A 23,018-nucleotide genomic window follows, 5' to 3' on the forward strand; every position below is an offset into this window, starting at 1 on the left:
TCTTGCGCGCACAAGCCCATTACTTTAATGTGCGCTCACAACGCCGTAGCGGTGCGACGTGCTTGTTTCCTGCTTCTCCGCCGGTGTTGTGTTGACCCCCGGTTCTCCCTCGGTCTGTAAACCTCTTCACGCGGAGCTCTGCCCCGTTTGGAAGGAGCAGGAAGCTCGTATGCGGGAAGACGTCGCTTCAGAGGTGTAGAATGTGTGTTAGAGAAACACCTATTTCAGGACTACTGACTTGTATCACCAGAACAGAACAGACATATCCTGTGATTTTCAGCCTTCCTCCATATTTAATGGAGGGGGACAATACAATGACAGTGCAGCTATCAAGATGCTTTTGACACCTTGGCCTCAAAAAAAGAAAGGAAGAAAGAAAAAAGCACCAAACAAACAAACAAACAAACAAACAAACAAACAAACAAACAAACAAACAAACAAACAAACAAACAAACAAACAAACAAACAGGGAAACCCCCTTATTTATTCGGTCTTGTTCTCTTTAATTGAAATACAGGCCTTAAATTAATTTGCCTGGGAGCTACTTTTATTCATGGTAAAAAAAAAAATTAAAAAAAAAAGCTAGTTGTTTACTATAAAAGTGCACTACACACTACTATGTTTCCTGTGTTGAAAATTGACAATAGATATGAAAATGCACTTCGTTGGGGTAGGCTATAGCTTATATATAAGACACCATTTGGACTTTATAAGGTTCGGACCTTTCACTTGGATGAAAGTTTAGTAACTGGACCTCAATGAATTTTAATTGAATACCCCTGATCTAGAACCACGGAAGTTTATGGAAGTTTATGAAAGTTTATGATAAAATGCCTGAAATATTTCCCATCAGCCTCAGCTGTACTTTGGGTGTAGCAATACTTAACAGATGCTAAACAGCAAACCGCCATAGACTCTTGTTCACATCCTCGATAATGAGCATCTTTATCACCTCACTTCTTGCTCTGTTTACAAGGAACTTTATGACATTTTCTATCCATATTCTTCCCAGTATGATTCCTGTGGCTTTTGGGTGATGCTGGCTAAAAAAAACTGGTTGATGCATAAAAACTGGTTGATGCATACTTGTTCTGCTGCGGCAAGTCCCTTCAGTTGCATCTTACAAGTCAGGCATAGCGTGAGATGCCTAATTTAAAATGTAAATGCTGTAGTTTAAGAAAGACGTCTGCCTCTAAGGTTTTGTGTTATATACAGGATTAAATTCTGTACTGGCTTACACAGTGGGATGTGCTGCTCCTCTTTGTCTGGGCTGTTATTTAGTTAACCGCTTTATCTTCCCTCTTTAATAAAGGTTAATGTTTTTCTGGAATAATGTAGCCACGGTGTTTGTGAAATTGCATTAGTGTTGTTAAATTTCCAGCTTCATGCTCCTGTAGCTTAACATTACAATCAAGTGGAGGCAGATCGTCTTTTGTCATTTGCTATTGATTTGCTGAAAATGTGAAATATCCAGATCTTTTCTTTGTTTATTGTTGATGCAAATATATTTTTAAGAGTGCTATCTACCACTGAGGTATGTGGGAGATGGTTAAGGTTGTGTTGTGATATATTTACAGCTGTCAGTCAGTAACCTCCTGAGACTCAGATAAGATAAACTCCTGAGACGTCGCATCTTACCACTTGCAGTATCAAGGAGCACATACTCCAGTCATGCAAGCCATCCAATTCTATTTGATATATCCCAAGCCAATATACAAGCTGTCAGTCAGCATTAAAGTCAGATTCACATATTTACAGAAAAGTTGTGTTGCTGTCATTAGGGAGCAAAGGCCAACAACTCAAGTAAACTACTCAACAGCTGTTCAAAAAAAGTCATGCAAATCTTGTTAGGAAGTTTTGTGGTGCTGCTTTAACAAACACAGCTATTATCCTGTGGAATAAGTGGTATTTTTGTGCCCAAGTGATGCAGAAATATAATTCTTGTTTTTGCTGTAATTCTGAACCTCTGCAAATGAATGATGACACTCTTTAGCACAAAAGAAGCAGTCGAGAGCATATTCAAACAGCAGCTTCTCTCAGCAAGTACTGCGACCCTTAAAACTTTCTCCGTGTCTCTTTTGTTGTATAAATGTTACAACATGTTCGTCTTGTTAGAACAGATAAAAGCTGTGACAACAAAATAAAAATGTAGGAGAGGTTGAAAAAAGGAAAAAACCCAAGGTTTTGTCAGAGTACTCTCTCTATTAGAAATGACTGTAGTAATCCGAGTACAATCGCTGGAGAGGGCCACCCGAGACAGATCGAACGCTGCGGTCATTTTGTGTCTCTTTGTGGTCATTTGGAGTCTCTGTTTGTTTGCGTCTATCTCTTTTTGGTGGAGTCTCTTTGTGGCAACTTCACGTCCCTTCATGGTTGTGGCCTCTCCAGCAGTAAACGCAACATAAGCCACGAGTGTCACAGACAAACAGACTAATACAGAGAGATTCAAAGGAAAGACAAAGGTCTGTCACAGTTTAAAATCCAGAGAGAAGCCTGAAAACGGCACATTTAGTTTTTAATAGGAGTGTACTGGGGGCTCCTGTGATGAATCCGTCAACATCGGGGTATGTTTCACCTGACATCTAACCGTTAAGTAAAAAGCGGCGGAGCTATCTTTTCATTTCTCACTCATTATTCTGGGCTGTTTTTTTTTTTTTCTCTTTCTCCTCTTTCTCTGCTTTTGCACAGGGAGGTGGTGCCGGGTGCCGGGTGTTGGTGGGGGGTGGGGTTGCTACTCCTTTGTAGCAGTCACAGCTCCAAATCTCATTTGTAATGCTTATCAACTGGTTGGGCTTTTCACAATAGCTAATGGGGAAAACAAATTGGTATTTGCCGTGTTTATCATTTGATTAACCTTCATATTATCCATCTGTGTAATTAGCCAAATTATGAGAGGCTTTAGACTGCCTGTCTGATAGCTCCTTGTACAAAGAGGGCTGAAATGTTCTGGCCTTTAACAAACGGGAGCGCTCCCTGTGTTTACACACTGACACTGAGCCAGTGCAGCTGTAAAACATGCTCTGTTGCCGTTTTGCTGTATGATGAAAGAATAATTTGCAATTTAAAACTTTCACTCGCCGGCAGTTTAAATAGTAAATAATTGAAGCATGTGATAACAAAGTAATCAAATGATTTCCCATAGACATGTTCTGTTGGTAGATACAACAAAGAACACACTGTTGCACCGTTAATGTAGAAGTCCACCGATGGACCTCTGATGTCTGTTGCTGTAACCAGCCCAACAAGTTTGTTGTCTCCTCCTCGGGGAGCGCGTGCTACCCCGTCCACCTGCCCCCGTCAGACTGGAGTCAGCCGGCTGCCTCTTGTCGGGGTTACTGTTTGGGTGCAGACAGGATGAGTTGTGATTGAGACCCTCTTCTCCCCTGAGCTCTGAGCAAACGCAGTCTGACACAAGAAAAAGGTGATTTTTGCCTGCTAGCCTTCTCGCTCCTCGTTGTCATGGCAGGTTTGTGTTAAGTGGCCGTTGCCGGCACTGGATCTGACTTATAGCAGGTGACTCTGAGACAGAGGTGTTGAAACACGATGCGCTGGTGTTATCAGAGGTGAAACTGTAAGGCAGAGCTCCCCGTAACTGTAAAGACACCGGTTCAACTTCTGTGTGTCAGTTCCTGTTCTACACTGATGACATTTTACAGGCTCCTGGCCAAACACACACACACACACACGCACACGCACACGATGATGCGATTTTTGTTTTCTTGTACCAAACAAACAAAACAATCCTTTACTGTATGTCTTAAGAATAGGATTTGTTGTCCATCTCTCTAGCATTTTTGCAAAACACAACATTTTTGTGATTTTTGTGACATATTTCATAAAAAAAAGATAAATAAGTGCAGCTATTGTAGCTGCCATTTGAGAATTGCACTTATTGCAGTTTCGTCTACATTGCAAATGAATTATGCAGCTCTTACCAACATTTTTGGGGTGACGTCCTCCTCTGTCATCCCTCTGAGGACTTGGGACCGCTCGCTGTGTTGGAACTAATCATTGATGTTTTTCTTCTTTAATCCACACCCTACATGTTTTACAGGGATAAGTAATAACAAATTACTATTACTCAGAAGTCCCTGTCTTAAAGGGATAAAGACATTTCTTTCTTACACTTAAAATCCTGACTTTGTCATCTGGATGTTTTCTGTGTAAGTTTGTGATAATGAAATGTACAGCCTTGTATCACTAAGCAGCATAATAACCTATTATTCTTATTAATTGTATCAGCAATATTGACATGAAAGCAATACTCTCATGTAAAACCAACTGAAATTAGATGTAGTGCCTCTAAATCAGCAGCAATAAAACCGTATGCTTTGCTCTTGAGTGGATGTGAAGATAGTCGTGTCATGCCGCTGCACTGTTTGCAGTGGCTATGTTTCAGAACATGATGTTTGACTTGCCTGGTCCTCCGATGCCCTGGCCCTGCTGTTACGCTTCCTCCATAAAATTTTTAACACTTGAAAGAGGTCCAAAACAGCTTTTTGCTTTTATTAATATGTCAACACATGGCATGGTGTCAGCCTTCCTGCACTTTCAGATATTTACCCTTTTGCACAAAACATCTCAGGATCCATAATGACCACTTGAACTCTTTGCTCTTCCCCGTTTTCAAACAGCAGAACGTGGGGGGAACGAGCGCTTGTTTGTGTAATGTCGCATTAACCTGCTCATCCATTCAGCCGTCCCTCTAAAGCAGAGCAGGTCCAATGCAGAGAAGACTTCAGCAGCAACGTCTTGCAGATGGGAACCTTTAATTTTTAAAGCGGTTTCATCCGCATGGCTGATCCTCCGCACGTTGCGTCACAAACTGAGTGCTAATCCCAGTCGCCTACCGCCCCGCTATTTGGTATGAAAAATCTGCCAGCCGAAGTGTATCTCCATCTTCATCTCTGCAGTGTCCTTTTGAAGTGATGTTTTGATCGGTGTCTAGTGAACCAAGGGCTGTGTGGATTTAACTGAACTCTACTCATGGGACGAAGCACAAGGTGGGAGGAAAGCAGCATAATTGCCCTTTAAATCTTAATTAACTTTCTCTCAACAAGCTAAACAGGTGTAGGAACACAAACACTCTTAAAGACAACACTGGACACACTTTGATACATCGTATAATAGAATTGTTCTGTAGTTCAGTAGTTTAATATCAATCTTGGACTTAATGGCTTGAAATGTAAAATACAAAGAGTATACTGACCTCACATCAGCTCAAAGAATCACTGTACCTGCTCGTCTCCAAACAGACTGGAGCTGTGATTATTTGGAGTTCGGTGGAGACCAAAACAGAGCAAAAAGGGGAGTTATTACAGTTATGTCTCTGGCTCTTCTGCCAGATCAGGAAGTTCACCCCGCCAGGAAGTTCTACACCGCAATCATTCAGTCGGTTCCCTGAACGTCCGTGATTGTCTGGTTTGGTCCAGCCACCAAACAGGACAAAGACTGAACAGGACAATCAGGACTGCAGAGAGAATCACTGGTGTCAAACTGACCTCCATCCAGGACTTGTTCACCTCCAGAGTCAGGAGGAAATGAGCAGCAAACTTCACAGCTGACCCATTGCTACCCAGACACAATCTGTCCACACTTCTCCCCTCTGGTAGGCGCTACAGAGCCCTGTACACCAGCACAACAAGGCACAAGAACAGTTTCTCCTTACAGGCCATCATTTTGATGAACACTTAAATATATCATTCATTGTCAGTCAGTAACCCTCTGACACCGAAACATCCACTTCCATGTCGACTTTTTTTTTTTAAGTATGTTTTTTTGGGCTTTTTCGCCCAAAAGAGACAGGACATGGGGAGGCAGAGAGGGGGAAATGACTGCAGGAAAGGGCCGCTGGTTGCAAGATTCGAACCGGGGGCCCGCGTGCAGTGAGGACTGTAGCTTCAACACATGGGGCGGCTGCTCTACCAACTGAGCTAAACACCGCCCCTTCCATGTGGACTTTTATCACTGATATCATTTCATGTCATCACTCACTGCCACTGCCACACCCTGCCTGTACGGCTGCAGGCCTGCTTTACATACTGTCAATATGCACAGACGGCATTAAATCTTTCCAAGCACTCCGTTGTTACTGCTGTAATTGACTATACATATGTTATTATGTACATTGTAACTATACAATGTACGTATCATTCATACCACATACAAATATTTATTTCATGGCATTACCTCATTTATTTGCTCTACATGTTACAGCACAGTCTAGCCATTGACCACTTCTATTTAACTATTTTTGTATTATTATTATTATTTATTTATTATCATTCTATTTTAACTTATTGTTCAGTTGTGGTTGTTACATGTAAATCATAGAGCAATGCAAAACTCCTTGTATGTCTGCAACATACTTGGCCAGTAAATCTGATTCTGATTCTGAAAAAAAAAGCATGAACGGTTAGGGTGGGCAGTGTGGCCAAAAGATCATACAATCTTGATCACAATGATTTTATTGTGAAGGTCATGAGTAGAAATTAGTATTATAGTATTTCCAAGGCCAGACAGTTGACTATAAACTGGCGAGTGCCTAAATATTGTACCTTTTTATGATGTCATGTGACGGTTCATGTGAAAAGTATAATTCGTGTCAATGTGAGATCTTAGGATCTTAGTGCTCAGCTCATACTTTGTGGCTGTTAAGTAGTAGTTCAATACTCAGTTTGAGCTGTTGAAGTCACAGCTTTCCTTTAAACTGTGAAGCCTTCACTTAATGTCTGCTAAGTTGCTCAACTGTAACCTGTGACCTCTGAGCTCCGGAGTGAAAAGAAGACAAAACACTCCTTTAAGAGCAGTCAGATCTCCCCCATACATATTTGTGTGATTGTCTGCGAGGGAGAAGCCAAAGGAGAAACTGAAGTGTTTGCTGGTGGAGCATTTTTATAAGCAGCCGATCCTGAACGCTGTCAGATCAAGTTCGGCAGTTTTGTGTGTGTTTTCATGATGCGATTCAGTTTCCTTGCCACAGAGAAGATTTGCTAGAAAGCATGTCATATTTTCTCAAAAAAAAAAAGAATAGAAATCTCTGAACCCTGCTGTTTTATGTTAGATTTCAGTACTCTCTGTGGTCCTCTTTGGATGGTTTTGTTTGATAGTTTCCTTGGTGGACATGAAAGATTAATGCGGCAGAAACACCTGCAGCAGTTCCTCAATGGCAGCTGTAAAAGTGCAGCAGAGCAGCTGGGAGAAGACAGCCCGACTGCCATGGCCCCATAAAGCAAACTGTTAAACATGGTGTCACAGCTTTGTGAGTCATCTTGTAACTGCCCCGGCAATCGCAATTGACTTCCCTTTGATGAGGCTTCAATATACAGATACAGTCTGTTCTGTGTCTGCATGCATGCTCTTTGACCTATGCCATATGCCTCACTTATGGCAATGTGTGGTGTGTATTTTTTTTGTGTTGGTGTAAGAGATGGCAGTTCTTTGTTTTTGTATCACACACACATCAAAGCTGATGCAGGAGAGCAGTGAGCAGATGCATAATTTAGCTTATTAAGTAGCGGCGGCTCACAGAAGTCAAAGTTAGACAAACAAAAAGCATGTCATGTTCAGTCTTCACTGGATCGACCTTTCAGATTCTCATCGCATCGACTCCACATCTGTTGAATCAGAATACGTTTATACCAAAGTTCAAGTCATTTGCATGTGGTGTGCGCTGCATGCATTGTGTTTGTGTGGGTTTCCTCTGGCGTCCTCCCACTCTCAAGACACACAGGACGGGACGGAAACTCCAGTGTGTAGCCTGTCACTGCTGCATGCATTATCAACCAGGCGTGATAGTAAATTCCCAATAACTACTCATGACACACTTTGTATCACTGGATGGTCGGACTTGATCGCCTCCTTTACGCCGATCAGACGCAGACACGGTGAGTGCAGTGGGTCTTCAGCGGTCCATTCATGTGAAGGCGAGTTCTACTACAGTACATGATGTACAGTACACATCCAGACAAGGCCCGGCTTCATCAGCAGCTGTTCACGATGAGCAGATGGAGTTGGGCCTGACACCAGAAAATTCAGTTAGGAGTTTTAATGGAAGTGAAATGATCAGCAACAGAGGAAGCATGAGGACATTCCACACAGACATTGTCCACCACAAACAGGAAATCAGTCACATGGTCATCTACTGTATACCCTGTGGTCCACACCAGCCACCACCGCCCCGCTTATCTCCTCTGCATCTGATCAGATGCCACTCAGTCTGAACTCTAAAACTAACTTTCTCAGTGGTAAAATACAAAGCGCAAGCATTGCTCTGTAAGTAATATGAATGATGAAATTAAAGGGATAGTTCACCCAAAATTCAAATTTCGGGGGGGTCCGCGCAGCAGTATTTGTCCATATAATGGTTGTCAATGGATACCACTTTTCTTCGTCCAAAAAGACACACCAAAAAACACCCAAATACCTCCATACTGCTCGTCTGTAATGTCCCTCTTTTATTGAAGCCCCGACATAAGAAATTGTTCCGAAAAAAATTAAGTAAGTCTATATTTCAAGCTTGTTTGTAGCGGAAGCTCCCAGTGTCTCAGTTCACTGCTCTTCCTGTGTCCTGACCGGCGGAACAATTTCTCATGTCGGGGCTTCAATACAAGAGGGACATTACAGACGAGCAGTATGGAGGTATTTGGATGTCTTTTGGTGTGTCTTTTTGGACGAAGAAAAGTGAGCACCATTCACAACCATTATATGGACAAATACTGCTGCGTGGACCCCCCCGTAACTCAGAGAAGGCACGGAGGACTCTGAAAATTCTCACAGCTCTATAGTCGACATGAGGGTGAGTAGATAATGAGTGAAATTTGAATTTTGGGTGAACTATCCCTTTAACATTGTTTAGAATGAGCTGGAGTGTGCACTTGTTCTTTAACCCAAACACCATCTTGGACTAAGACTTCATTTGAATGCGTTTTGATGACTATATTTTCAGCATGTAACAGGTTATATCAGAGTTCCTGCTCATTTTTCTTTGTAACAGCGGTTGAAACCTAAAATCTTTTCAAGCACTCTGTTGTTACCACTGTAATTGTGGCATATTTTCCTCGGCCGTGAGCCCAGATTTGTCTATAAACAGCCAGCTCTATAACGCTGACAAAGATGTCATTTCAACTAAATATACTCGTAAAGTAGTAGTAGTCGTAGTATTTTTGCTTTTTCACTGCAGTTATGTTGAGAAAAAAGTTGTGTTTTTAAATGACACATGCCACAGAGCCGAGACACGTGTCTGTGTCGAGCCTTTTTGGAGCTAAAATAACACCACCAGGTCGCTTCTGCTGTGATTTGTGTCATGACTCATTGAGTGGAATTGATCATAGTCAGCTAATTAATATGCCTAACACAAAAAAGACAACAAAAAGACCTGTTGATGGCTGCCTGTTCAGTTTCCCTGTGGAGGCTGATTTTCTCTAAACAGAAGCTTCCCCTCAGTCTGAACATCGACCGCACCGGCTGCTTTATTTGTCATGTGTCTTATGATGTCAATTGGTGATGCCATACTGTGAGATGTCAGGTTCCACTGAAACATCCAGATACATATTCCATGTGATGTCTGGGGAGTAGTCGACAGTATATGACTTCTCGCCCTGGGAGAGAAATCGAGTCACTATTATGTTCAGATACTTGTCTCGCAGCTTTTTACCTCTCTCCCTCTTTCACTCTTTTCTTCTTCTGTCTGAGAATATCACAGATATAAAGGCAAATGTTCAGTGTTTTGATTTAATCCCAACAAATGACAACACTGTACTGATCCCACTAACAAATATTATATATCCAAAGCCTTATTTGCTCTATTCAAGTAATTATTTATTAAAAAAACACATCCAGCCTCACTTTTACACTGGCTGGTGTAATTGTTTATATTTACAATCAAATGTGTATTCATCCGCTGCTGGAAAAAGTCCTCAACCAGATGCACTGTTTCCCTCTGTAACGCCAAAAACTACGTACAGTTTTGTGGTGTTCAAAGAATTTGAAGGTGGATTAACCACAGCTGTTCAGTTAAAATATTAAAATAAACAAGTATGTTTCTAATTATCCTTTGTTGTATCTGATAAAGCGGCTGTCACTGAAATTCTGCCTCTGCCTCAGTACAATGGAGTTGACTGCAGAGCTCAAAACAGTGAGAAATTACATTTAAAAACTCTACAGGATCATTTCCTTTCAGAGCCGGTGTCCTTGTGACTCTATAAACCACAGAACACACTGTCAACCTTTTTTTTTTTTATAGAGATCACTTCTCCAATAGAAAGTAGATTAAATTTTAATTTGAAGTTGGTTCAGAACGAATATTATGTAGATAAGATTTTATAGTAAAAAATGGAAGAAAAGTAATTAAAAGTTTTTATTCACACAAGTAATCTATGAATCACTGGAGTGAGGTCCTTATTATGTCGGGCTCAGGTGTGTGTGTCCACAACGACACACAAATGACTTGTTTTGGATGAGGTTTATTTGAACTCATGTGGGTTTAATGTGCACTTTAGGGCCGCGTGCATGAAGTGACACTGCACTGCAAATTATTTGCCATCAAAAAATGAAATCACAAACTGAAACAGAAATTTTCCACTCAATGTGTAGTGTGTGTGCGAGCCTCACTCACACATGCGAGGATCTTTTTTTTTTTCTTTTCTTTTTTTCCCCCCTTTCTTTCCGATTCATCTTTTATTTTGTTAGCCATTTCAGTGTCGAGAAATGAAAGCATTTGTGCTGAAAGGACAGGTGGGTGTGAGACACCAGCATGGCGTCTGAATCGTAGCATTAAGAGCAGAGGAAAATATCAAAAGTAAGAACCATTCAGACGGCAGGAGGAGCAGGGATTTGAGCAGATATTAAAAGATGATTGTGCGTGGGCTTTTCTGCTGTGCTTCGGAGAAAGAATGTAAACCCTGTATCAGTCAAAGTGAGGATAATAAACAGCAGAAACATCAGAACACAGCACAACAAACACAAACAAAAAGAAGGATGGGGAAAAAGCGTGGCGTATAAATAGTTCAAATATTTCAAGTGATTTCAGAATGTGATGGTGAAATACTGGATGTTTGTGTCTTCAGCTGCAGCGAGTTCTTTTACCCTGTGTTCTCCACTGTAACTGTATTAAAGACACACGAGTCGACTTCGGGAATGAATGATAGTCATTAGCTTTCAGTCAGAGCTGCTTCTTGATGTGAACTTTTATGTTTATATCTCGTGCTTTTAGTGACCGCTAGAAAAAAAACAGCAAGGAATAATGAAAAGACAGATTTGAAAATTAAGTCATGCATCTCTTGTCTTCCTGTGTGACGTGTACATCAGTGTTGTGGCGTTCCTGAACACTGATCTGATCTCAGTTTTGACAGCTACATCAACACTTACAAATCACTGATGGTTACATCAGCATTACAACATTTTTCAATACTTTTTCTCTTATAAAGTCTTTTTGTTTTTAAAATACTTTGTTGTTTTCACTGTTTTTTTTTTTATTTCTTGTTCTGGTGTAGGCTTTGCAAGAATGGTTGTGAGTAAAAGAAAACAAAAAAAAAAGCGGTTCCAACTTTGTTACCACCTTATTAAATAGGACACATAGTTACCGTATGTGTCAACATCACGGTGGTTTTCATGTTAATGATATTGACAGCTGGTTAAATACTCTGACTTGAATGTGACCAATGTAAGGTGATTCATAGCAGGCTGGCTCGGACTGAGTGTTCCGAATATGAGCAGAATGACCAGGATATGCCGGTGCTGCTCAAATTAGATTCAAGTGCTGGTGGTGACTTCTCTGTTGAGCTGCCTTCGTTTTTTAGCCATGCTAACAGCAGGGCTCTGGGGATGGCAGTGTTGGTCCACCGCTTTAGTCCAGAGTGAAATGTCTCGGCAGCTGTTAGATGGATGATGGACTCCTCAGAGGAATCCTAATAAGGGATGGACCAATAGGTTTTATTCCAGGGTATATATTGGTGCTAATATTTAGTAATCAAAGACCCAATTAGGGTTCTGCTATATATATATATATATATATATATATATATATATATATATACACATACAGGTATTTACTCTAAAAGCCATTTCTCTTTGTCATTTATGTTGATCAACATTAAATCAATTGATGAGAGTTTTCTTCTTCCTCGTCAGAACCATGTGGAATAACCCAGCAAACAGTAACAACCAGACAGGACAAGTGGCTGCCAGGATGGAGACCACGCCGTCTTTGGGCAGCGCGAGCATCTCCATCTCCCAGCAGCAGGCACCCAAGAAATTTGCCCCTATGGTTGCACCCAAGCCCAAGTTCAACCCCTACAAACAGATGGGAGAGCACTCGGACCCTGCAGGTAACACACACACACACACAGGAGACAGCACCACACCACTAACATCAAGCAGATTACAAATGAAACTCAACTTGGGCTTTATCTGAAAATGTGATTTGACTAGGTGGCTCTAACCTCTGTGTCTGGCAGTCAGACTCAATGTGAAGTGAGAACATGACTTTGTTTTCATGTCTCAGTGCTGGCGACAGCCGAGGCCTTAGGCACCGTGTTTTCAGGTTTTCCATCTGTCCGTCTGTTTGTCTCAGTCTCGTGAATGTGATATCTCAGTAACACCTCGAGGGAATCACAAACATTCACTTAGATTCAAAGATGAACTGATTCGAATTGGATGGCCAAAGGTCAAAGGTCACCGTGACCTCACAAAACATGTTTTTGATCACAACTTTAAGATTTATTCATGAATTTTGACACAATATAGGACAAATATCTAAAAGAATTACATGATTGACCGATGACATTTTACACTCTACACACCAAAGGCCAATGGTAAACTTCACTGTGACGGTGGAATGTCAAATTTGATGCTGCAACTGAGGAAGAGGTGATGTGACCATATCCTGCAACTTGGCTGTTTGGCAGAGATATAAAACCACAGGGTGGTAATTCTACTACACTGACTTATGTTAGTCGAACAAACGTCTTCACTTCCTGGTGCTGACAACCAGGACTAAGGGTGCTGCTCCTCTGGAGTCCAACACAAGCTCTGTAGTCCACTGTAACACCACTCTAGATGAAATCAACACGTTTCTCACTCAAAGGTATTCACCCTGAGTCATACATGTCCATTCAGAGATGAATTCTATTTTATCAAGAAATGCACTCAATACTGCTTATGAAATTCCTTTTAAGTCTGCGCAACATATAATATATAAGTCTGGACATGCAGCCATCAACTGGACTGATTGTTGGAGGCAAACAACAGTGAAGTGGTAATTCTAGTCCTCACTGTGCACATAGTATTTTTAACATGTAATTTATATCTCAAAGACGGTGTCTCCACAGTTTTCAATTTTAATACTTGTCTACATTTCATGTTTCACTTCTTCTTTTCTTAATATTAGCAACCTTTCCACAGTGGTCCATGTTCTGCGGTCTATGGTCAAATCAGAACAGAAGCAACCAAAATGTTAATGTGTGTCTGCGTTAAGCTTTAAAAGCACAATTGAACCAGTTTCCATTATGTGTTGAATTTCTAAAGCTGTAATGAATGGTATTTTTTCTTAGGAAATACATTTGCTTGCCACTTGAAATTTGAAACGTGGTACATTAGCTCTATTCAATATTGGCCTCTACAGTTATGGTGTTAAATATCTTAAAAACTCTAAAAAAACTCACTGATGTTTAAAAAAAAAAAAGTTCTGTGGACGATCAGGTCCACAGTGTACTGTATCTGGACCTTGAACAGAGCTCAAAGGTTTTAAAATGACTTGCCCAACATAGTGTGAAAAGAACCAAAGTGAAGGAACATAAACATTATAGAAATATATATGTACGGTATTCAATATGCACCTGTTTTGTTCATTTGGATATCTCTATCAGATATGATGAAATCTACTATACTTGACTCATATGAAGCACTTTGTCACTTGTATTAAAAGTGCCACACAAATAGTGTGATCATTATTTTTAATAGCTTAGCTCAAGAAACCAGGGTGTACGAGCAATGATTTACAATATATAAATAAATAATTTTGATTCATTTTTGAATAAAAATGACAATACAGTATAAGAGAGCAATATATAGAAGACTAGGTCAAAACCTACTGTGTGTCTGCACTGAATATCTTCAGTGTGAGAAATTGAGGACATTCTGAAATTGAAAACTCTTGGGGAATCATTGTAAACAAGTGACACTGTGTTACTTTTGCATTGAGTCCAGTGTCAGTTGGTTTCAGCGCTTCATATGTTTGATACACTTCACTTCTCACATCAGCAGTATTTTTAATGCAGCTGAATTTCCAAGTTCTCATTTACATGTTTTTCTGTTTCTGTTGTCAGACAACGAAACAAGTTTGAAATAGTGAGTCAAACTCATTAGACTGCATTTTAACCAGCAGTCACCTCCAAGCTGCTGCTCTGCTGCTGCTAAATCCTGATCTTAAAACCATATTTACCTAAAACACACAAATTTAAGTCAAAGATCTATGCACCTAACCCTAAGTTCTCTGCAGCAGGCCGGGCACTGGAACCTCCTGCACTTCTAATCAGTCAATGTTCGTCTGAAAGTTTGGTGCTTTTTAAAACAACTTTCTTTAAATCTAGTGACAGATCTGCTTGGTTGGAAACACTGAAGGCTGTACACTCCCTCTAATAGGAGCTATTAATCAATGTATTTCCAAATTGGAACCGCCAATGGGGAAACTATATTTAGGTCACATGCCATGCAACTGACCAATGAATGAACTATGATCACTCAGTCAGTCAGTTACTCATGGACAGTCATGATTACAGGACTGGCCTTCCTGTGATGGTCCATCCAAACAGCCACAAGCAATCCTTGAGCTCTGGGCTGCTCAGGCTGATTTTAAGTTACTACATTTCTAAATGCTAATTAGAGGACTGCTGTATGACTAATTTCTTATAAATATACAGTGTTAGGACTGTGGTTTGCAGTCATGAGGCCTTGAACTATCTGCTGTTTGAGGTCCCTTGTGAGATATATATATATTAGAGAAACGTGAGTGCTTAACATGCAATAAACCCATTTACTAAGAGAGGGTTAAGGTCTGGCCTGAAGATTTACATGTTGGGTAAAGATTATTTAAAACAATGACTATGTGCTCCACAGAGCATAACTGTCTGTTTTACATGCGACAGATATGACTGGCTTGAGAGGACTTTCTAAATTAAGACGTACAGTGAGAACTAAGCAAAGAAGCAGAATGTGTGTTTTATTTGGAACTTATCACATGATCATGTTTTTAATTCCCAAACCCTGCTTTAATAACCCAAAGAAACACAATAATAGGATGATATACAATGCAAATGAACAGAAAGAAATGCCTCTCCATTCTAATAAAATGCTTTAAATTAGAAGAAGAACACAGGAAGTGACTTTGGTGTCACTGGCAAGAAATAACACTGAGAACTGAAAAGTTAATACACCTACTCAGTGCTCAGGCATTCTAAATGCATTGATGCTCATAATTTGCATATGCTCAAAGTGACAGTATTATACCACAACCACAACTGTACACAATGTGGTGTAAAGACTGTTTTCAACACTGTGTGTACAATGTACAGACGGATACTTATTCAAACAGTCGAGTTGTTACAAGGAGAGAACATGACACACAGAAAATGTTAAACACACATATATCAACCCACCACCCCATCTGGTGAATATATAGTTATGTGAACATTATCTAAACCTCTGTCCTCAACCCCCCCGAGAGCCCTAGATTTCCAAAACAGGGGAAACGGTTATGAAATTCAGAAAGTAGCAAACACAGTGTCAGGCTAAAAAACACTGCTGTCTGTGGGGGTTTGTGGTTTGAGTCGTGGACCTCTCTGGTACTCCAGATGTTCGTTTTGTAAAACTTGTTCTTAGATGGCTGCTTTGTGAGCTCTGCCCACCGCCAAGGAGAAAACAAACAAACGAACATCACTGCTGCGTTAGTGCTGTAAATGAAATGTTCTTCACAGGCTCCCACACTGCTAAGGCCAAAAATATGCTTTGCTTCTTGTTACTTCATTTCGACATTTGACATTGGAAAATATTTTTCAAATTCATTCAAATTAGATAAAAAGTATTATTATTAAAGACTTGGTAAGGCACATGATTGCTTGCAGTAACAGGAAATATGTTATAATACTCCAAACACTCACTGGACACCCAGAACTATAGCAACAAACTACAATAACAAAGACTTTAACACATTGTCCACTGACTGTTGGTATCAAAAACTAACCTGACACCAGATGGCTAGTTCCACGCAGCCACCTGGGAAGATATGTTGAAACTTGTTGGCAGGTGATTGGATGAACCCTCTGTTTTTAGTAGGAGGGCACTGGAGAGGAAACACAGCACAACAACAAGCCCCAGTCGGAAGAGCTTTGAAAGCTAGTAAGCATATCGGCGGGTGGCTGTTGTCAGATTTGCGCTTAAAAAGCACAAATACCTAAACAGTGGCCTCTCTGTAGCCGCCTCTAGTTCCAGCAGTTTGGTCTGAACCACTGCAGTTCGGCTACAAGCCAGCAGCTTTGCACCAGCCAAATTCTTGATTGCAAGAAATCCAGCTGCATCACTTAATAAAGAACTGGTTTTGATTGAATATAAATCTTAATCGCTATAACTTTAAACTGTTCTGATGATCACGAGTTTGGGTGTGAATTTGGCCCAGACTACGAAGAAGAAGTACACTTCAAGACCTTGGATAAATTGCTTTGATAGACTCAGTCAGGACCAATTAGTACATAAACAGTCGCTCAAATTCACACTGAAATTGTGCGTTAGTATTCAGCTTCACCTCTGGCCATTTAAACTGATTTTTAACAGATTAAGAAAAGGCTATATTTTATTCCCAGTTGATGATTTGTGGCACCATTAAAGCCTTGTAATCCTAAAATGTCGTTTTGCAGCATAATATTTAATCCAGACCCTTTGCCACTGCCACAATTAATCACTGTGCTGGTATTAAGAGGATTAATGAAACAATATAAAAGGGGTGCAGATATGGCACATTTGGAGATGATATAATTGTTGTAAGTTTGTACTTCAAATGTTTGAATTTTTATGAATTCAGTAGGAATTGAGTGATATCAGAGCTATGTTTATTCACTGTCTCCCATTAATCCCACTGTTTTTAAGTGTCATGCACACTGTTCACACTCACTGTGACAGTAATTACATAAACTGGCATTCTGTCGTCATTGTAAAGATTCAGAGGAGGTCACTTCTGTTACTTATTTGGAAAATATGGAGGAAACACTATTCAAGAGGCGTTTCAAAGCTGTTGCCAGGGTTTAATTTGACAGTATCTTGTTGTTTATGTGTAATTTCCTATAGAGTGCAACATCCTCTGCTGATAAAATACTCGGACTTTGGCGTGCTGCATTAGTCTTCGTTAAACATTTGATGATGACAGTGGTGATTGCTTGTTGTCAGCATTTTGAACATGCAAAGATGTAAAGCCATCAGCAGACATCTCCACTTGTCAAAGGATAAGACGTCTTTATGAACAGATTATCTGGGTCTCTGGTCGTTTATTTATTTAATATCTTTTATATCAAATGTGGGGACTGTCTGATGTAAAACTGCGGATTAGCATAAAAATCAGGGACAAGTCAATTTGGCACAGCGCCTTGCCGTCCCTTTTGTCTCGCAGAGGCCAGTGTGAGGGCTGGAATGAGCAGTCTGAGGCCATGTTTACTGCACAGACAAAGAGGTCGGTGCAGACGGGGCGGCGCACAGTTAGCACGGTCTGCCGTCAGATTTTGGAGGGAGCACTTGTCCTGATTAAAGGCCCAGCAGGAGGAAGGTAAAGACATATAGGCCTCAGACAGTGACCCTTTACTCTCCTAGTCCTAACATCAGATCAGATTTTAGGTTTAAGGTTTAAGGTTTAAGTTGATGGCACATGGTGGCTGCTCTGTAGGAGGGTCAGTCATAATTGCTTTATGAAATCTAATTTTTATCCTGTGCTCCAATTCTCTTGTGCAGTTTATGCAAGATCTGAACTGAGCTCATAAGATTCAGCTGAGGATATTTGCAAGATGGAGTGATTTTTTTTCAAGTAAAACTGCATGCATGCGTGTGCATCTTCAATGTGTGATTAGAAACATGTTAAACTTTCCAAAATACTATATGAAAGTTGGACAAAATATTATGAATTACTGTACAAGGCAATGCAATCCAGTGCAATATCCCTGCAATAAAAGCTACCCCTCTGAAACACGTTAGCTTCATTCTTGTTAAAGCAGCATTGACAACCGAGTGTCTTTTACTGTTTGTCTGAAAAGTAACTAAAAAAGCCTTTATGCTATTAACACATGGAACACATTCATGAATGCATTATGGGACAAATTAGCCCTTCTTGAAAACACTAAACCATTATATTTAGTCAGAAAGAGACCTCTCATCCCTGCTGCATGATAATGAGTGACTGTCTTCCTTGACGTTTTGCATACTTGTTACTGGATCTGCTCGCAGCTGTCTGCACACATCAACACACCATGATGACTGGTTGGAGTCCGTTCAGTCATATCTGGGACTTCTCTATTTCATTGAAAACTACTCTGTTAAATGTGATGTCGAGGACAGAGGTCACTTTCCCTGATCTGACTGGTTTCACTCTCTGTCTGACTTTTATATTTCCTTTTATATCAAACATGGACACAGCAGTCTAATCGATAGCATGAGGAGAACCTTAAGTCTGATGAGCTGCACTGCTGTGTGATTCACTTGTAATTTTGAGACTCTTTCAAACAGCTGCTTCCACTGTCTGTTGATCTCAGTCAAGCATTAAATAGGGATTTGTTCTCTGTAAGTGAATGAAGGAATCATCATGAGCAGCCTCATTCAGAATATTATAATATGCAGTCAGTGATTAAAACTTATAACTTTATGTAATACAAATCACATTTCTTTTAAAAGCCTCAACCGCACAAATTATACTCAAGCCATTTTGTAATAATGATGATAATAATAAGGAGCTGTTTGGTCTCCTAATGTCTGGCTGCCGATTGTGGAGCACAATAAGTTTCTGTAGCGGTATAATGAAAGTTAAACATCCGAGAAGTGCTGTTTTCGATAAAAAACTTCTTACGCCAAGTTACCAGAAACGTGCTAATTGTTTGCTCAGAGCAGTTCAAAAGTGTTGAACATGTGCATAAGCTGTTTTTATTCCTCCCTGCTTGACTGGCCAGAGGCAAACTGACTACCGGTTGTTATGTCAGAGTCCCTCATGGGTGTCACCAGGAGAATATACAGGAAATCCACCAATGAGTGTGTGAGGGTCCCAGTAGAAACCACAGGCTCATGCTCTGAGCGCATACAAAAGCCACTTTTATCAAAGTGGAACACGTAGCTCAACTACTTGTTGTATTTTGTATGCAGTGTGTGTGAAGTCTGTGTGTGTGAACCCGCAGATTTTTTTTTTTCGTCTTTGTTTTAATCTTTATAATTCTGAAATACAGTAGGTTGTTTGTTGTTTGATTTTAGGGGACCACGGTTTGTCAGCCGATCATTTTGAATCTGATGTTTTTGTTGCCTGAATGAGATATTTCACTTCTCTAAATCTCACTATTATCGTAAAGAGGGTCATAGCGTTATGAAAACAGTTTCCTTCACATCCTGTCTCTTCACTGAGCTCTCTATATAATCAAAGGAGTAGGACAAGTCTGAACGCTGAGGAACCTGTGAAATATTAATCTTCTGTTCAGTCGCACCAACTCTTTTGTCATAAAGAGACTGTTGATTTAAAAACATGAAAATACACGTTATAGTATTTATTTATACATACATGTATGAGATGGATGACTTGAATTAATCTCTTAAGTGAAAAATCAATATGCAAATAAAAAAAAAATCCAATGTTACATTTTTTCATCAAGCAACAAAAACAAACAGAATCTAATTCAAATATATTCAATTTATCATCAGTTTGTACAGTATATTGACTGGTACAGTGTCTGTGGGCATCCACCAGGTGAGGACTGATGCTGTAGCTGCACATCAGGAGATGTTTTATCTCAGTGCAGCTGGTCGCAGAAGTAAGCGGAATGTTTGTGTTAATATAAGTCTTAAATAGTTATATCTTCCGACAGCAATCACTTATATAGAGTGTTTGGTCCGAAACACGGGTCTGTCAGTCACTCTGCTCTGAGCCGAGGAGAAAACGTTCCTTGTATCCTACAACCTTTATCCAATGAGGAGAGAGAACGGCATAAAGGGGCGGTCCTCTCTGTGTGTGCGGCCAAGGGATGCGCGTGAATGTGGTGATGTAGGGACGAGGGCGGGGACTGCTAACTCCATCGGCTGACAAGAAGTTAGCCAAAACCACCGGATCGCTTACTTCTACTTTAACTGTGCAATGGGTGCAACCAAATGTCAAAAGGCTGCATAAATCACTAATGGTCTTTAAATTGGACTTTTCTTCAGTGAATGATGTTTATCATTATAGATATAATGTAAATAAGAAATAAATTAAATGAGCCAATGTTGGCCAATATGTCATTCTGGCTGATTGTTTGGTCTAACCATAATATACTGTGTGTTACATCATTGGTACTAAATCACATTATCGCATTTACTGTTCTGATTTCTATATATGGTCTCTTAAGCTCTTTGATAACATCACAGTTGCCACAGTTAACAAGCCCAACTAAGTGTTTCCCATCTAATACCGTAGATTACATTAATTGTCTATTATATCGTTATTAAACTATATTTACTATTTTTAGCATTGGAATATTCTCTCAAACTATCCATTTCTCTTGACCACACAGCCATGTGATGTCAGTGAGAAGTGACTACATGTCTGGGTGTCTCACACAGCCTCTGACACTTGGAGAGCGCAGGCTCTAAGTTTACAGTAGATGCTCAGCGTTGCAGAAGCTGCTCGGTTATGAAACTGTCTGAATTTACGCAGCAGTGACATTTGACTGGCTTCATTTACTCTCTCTCTTCTGTCTTTATAAGAAATGACAGCACAGCTCTGCTCTCCACCTCTGATGAATCAACATGTCACTCATTAGAAAACCTCACCAACATCACGGTTTGAGGCTCTAATTGCTCAGCCCAGTCACTGGTGCAAATGTTTAGATAAAGACGTCGGCTCTGGTTTTAAACCGTTCACTCTAACTCACAGTGTTTGTTTCTTTGCTTTCACGCAGAAACATAATCCGTCTATTGTCCCTGATCTGGATTTCTCCTCCCATGGGGATTCTCCCTCAGAGTCACAGGAGCCAGTTCCAGTCTGCTCCTCTACTCCTCTTAAAACAAGCGCATCTCTGAAGACCTCAAATCCCTGCCTTGCATCTCTGAACCAAATGAAGTCATAAATCACTCTTCTATACATATCATGCTAATTAAGAACAGGGCTCAGCTGCTCCTCTCTGGCGGAAGATGGAATAAAACAGGTCCATAATTATGTCAAAACAATGTGCTCTCAACCTCTGCCACAACGCATTTGGCACGAATGTGTGGGGACACAACATGTGGACTGACACCCAGGACTAAAAACACTTTGTTCATTTTGTGTGGAAGGGATTATAGTTTTTTTTTTTTAATTCTTTCTTAAAAGCCATTTCTCTGATTTCCTTTTGTGTTACACACAGATTACTTGTACTTTAGAATTTGTGCGAATACAAAAGGATGAAGAGTTGAGATTTTAGGGGTCAGCTACTGTTGGGGTTTTCTCACTCTGCTGTAGATGTTTATCGTGTGACACACATGCGGCTCCACACTGTCTCACACTCCTGTACCCACTGTGGGTCATGTGTAAGTTCTGACAGACACCAGCAAGTCAGGCTTTCAGCGATAAACCAGGTTTAAATTGTTAGAGATAATTTATGCTCCGTGTCCACAAACATGCGAGTGAAGTGTGATTTTTGTTGCAGCGGACTAAAACTAAACTCTTGCCTCTGCCTCTGTGCTGTTCAGGTCCTGCTGTTGCTGCTGCTGTTGCTGTTCTTTCACTGCATTGTTTCATGCATTATGTGAAAGGCAGTTCCAGTATATTATACGACAGGCTTTGTCCTAAGTCCTTAAAGGCCAGATGGCTACCGCTTAACACACGTGTAACTCCTATAATATTGTACATATGTAAATCTGTAAACATATGCTTAACCTTCATTGTACAATCTTCCTCCCCCTCATATACTAATCCCTACCACAGAGCAGACCTATTTAAAAAAGGACTCATCTGCAACCTGCAAAGTTTTTTTTTTTTTTTTCGCTGCAGAAATAATTCTCTACTGTTATTCCTATTTTCTGGTTTGAACAAATGTACACATATAGATGCAAGTGTAAGACTGTCACGGTTGTCAATCACTCATATATAGTACTGGGAGTGTTACTAAATGTATCACTGACTGCAAAAACAAAGTTTAATATTAGTCCCTGTCACAGCTGGATCCATCTCCATGCTTTTATTATCCCCCTAACAATACTCTGGTTCCCGATAGCCAATTATACCTCTTATGGCCTCTCAAATAACTTTAATCACTGATCAGGATTCCTTGTTCACAAAGCAGCTACTTAAAAGTAATTGCTCAATAAAGAGAGGGGAAGTTGTCGTATTAAGTAGGTGTTCCTGCTGCTTCTCTCATTAGTGCTCACTTGGAGCTTTCAACTCCCTGTTGTCACAAATGGAGTCAGTTTCATTCACAGCACAGAAGCTGTTCTCACGCTTCCTGGTTCACGCTGCTTCAGAGCACCACGGCAAAAGCACCGCACAGAACAGAAAGTCCTCAACAGTTCAGAGCGTTGTGTTGATTTTTGAGTTGTTAGAAATAGTCAGGGTACAAAACCTGGGATTAGATTTCCAGTGGTGGGAACTCCGGAAGCTCTGACTTGGTCATATTTTTCAATAACTGCAGTTTAACAGTGGGAAGCCAGTGAGGGTTGTTAGAGTGACATGTGCTATTTGGTGTTGAGCAGGCTGAAAGAGAAAGAGAGCTGTAGAAACGGCTCATGAGCCCAAAATACAGTATGACTGTGGTTCATCTCAGTTTTTAGATCTTTACACT

The 23,018-nt window shown here is 40.4% G+C and overlaps 1 protein-coding gene across 4 annotated transcripts in view; it reads left to right on the forward strand.

The window, feature by feature from the left end:
• The window catches only part of lpp (LIM domain containing preferred translocation partner in lipoma), a 138,630-nt gene that overhangs the window by 39,600 nt on the left and 76,012 nt on the right, over window positions 1-23,018 (forward strand). For all 4 annotated transcript variants that reach the window (XM_085773646.1, XM_085773644.1, XM_085773645.1 and 1 more), the window contains one exon: window positions 12,130-12,326. In XM_085773646.1, the coding sequence (XP_085629772.1) occupies window positions 12,134-12,326 (193 nt within the window). In that variant the 5' untranslated portion in view covers window positions 12,130-12,133. The remainder of the gene's footprint in view (window positions 1-12,129; window positions 12,327-23,018) is intronic.

The sequence above is a fragment of the Trachurus japonicus genome, chromosome 4 (assembly GCF_045865225.1).
Source record: "Trachurus japonicus isolate A0001 chromosome 4, Traja_1.0".
Taxonomy (NCBI): domain Eukaryota; kingdom Metazoa; phylum Chordata; class Actinopteri; order Carangiformes; family Carangidae; genus Trachurus; species Trachurus japonicus.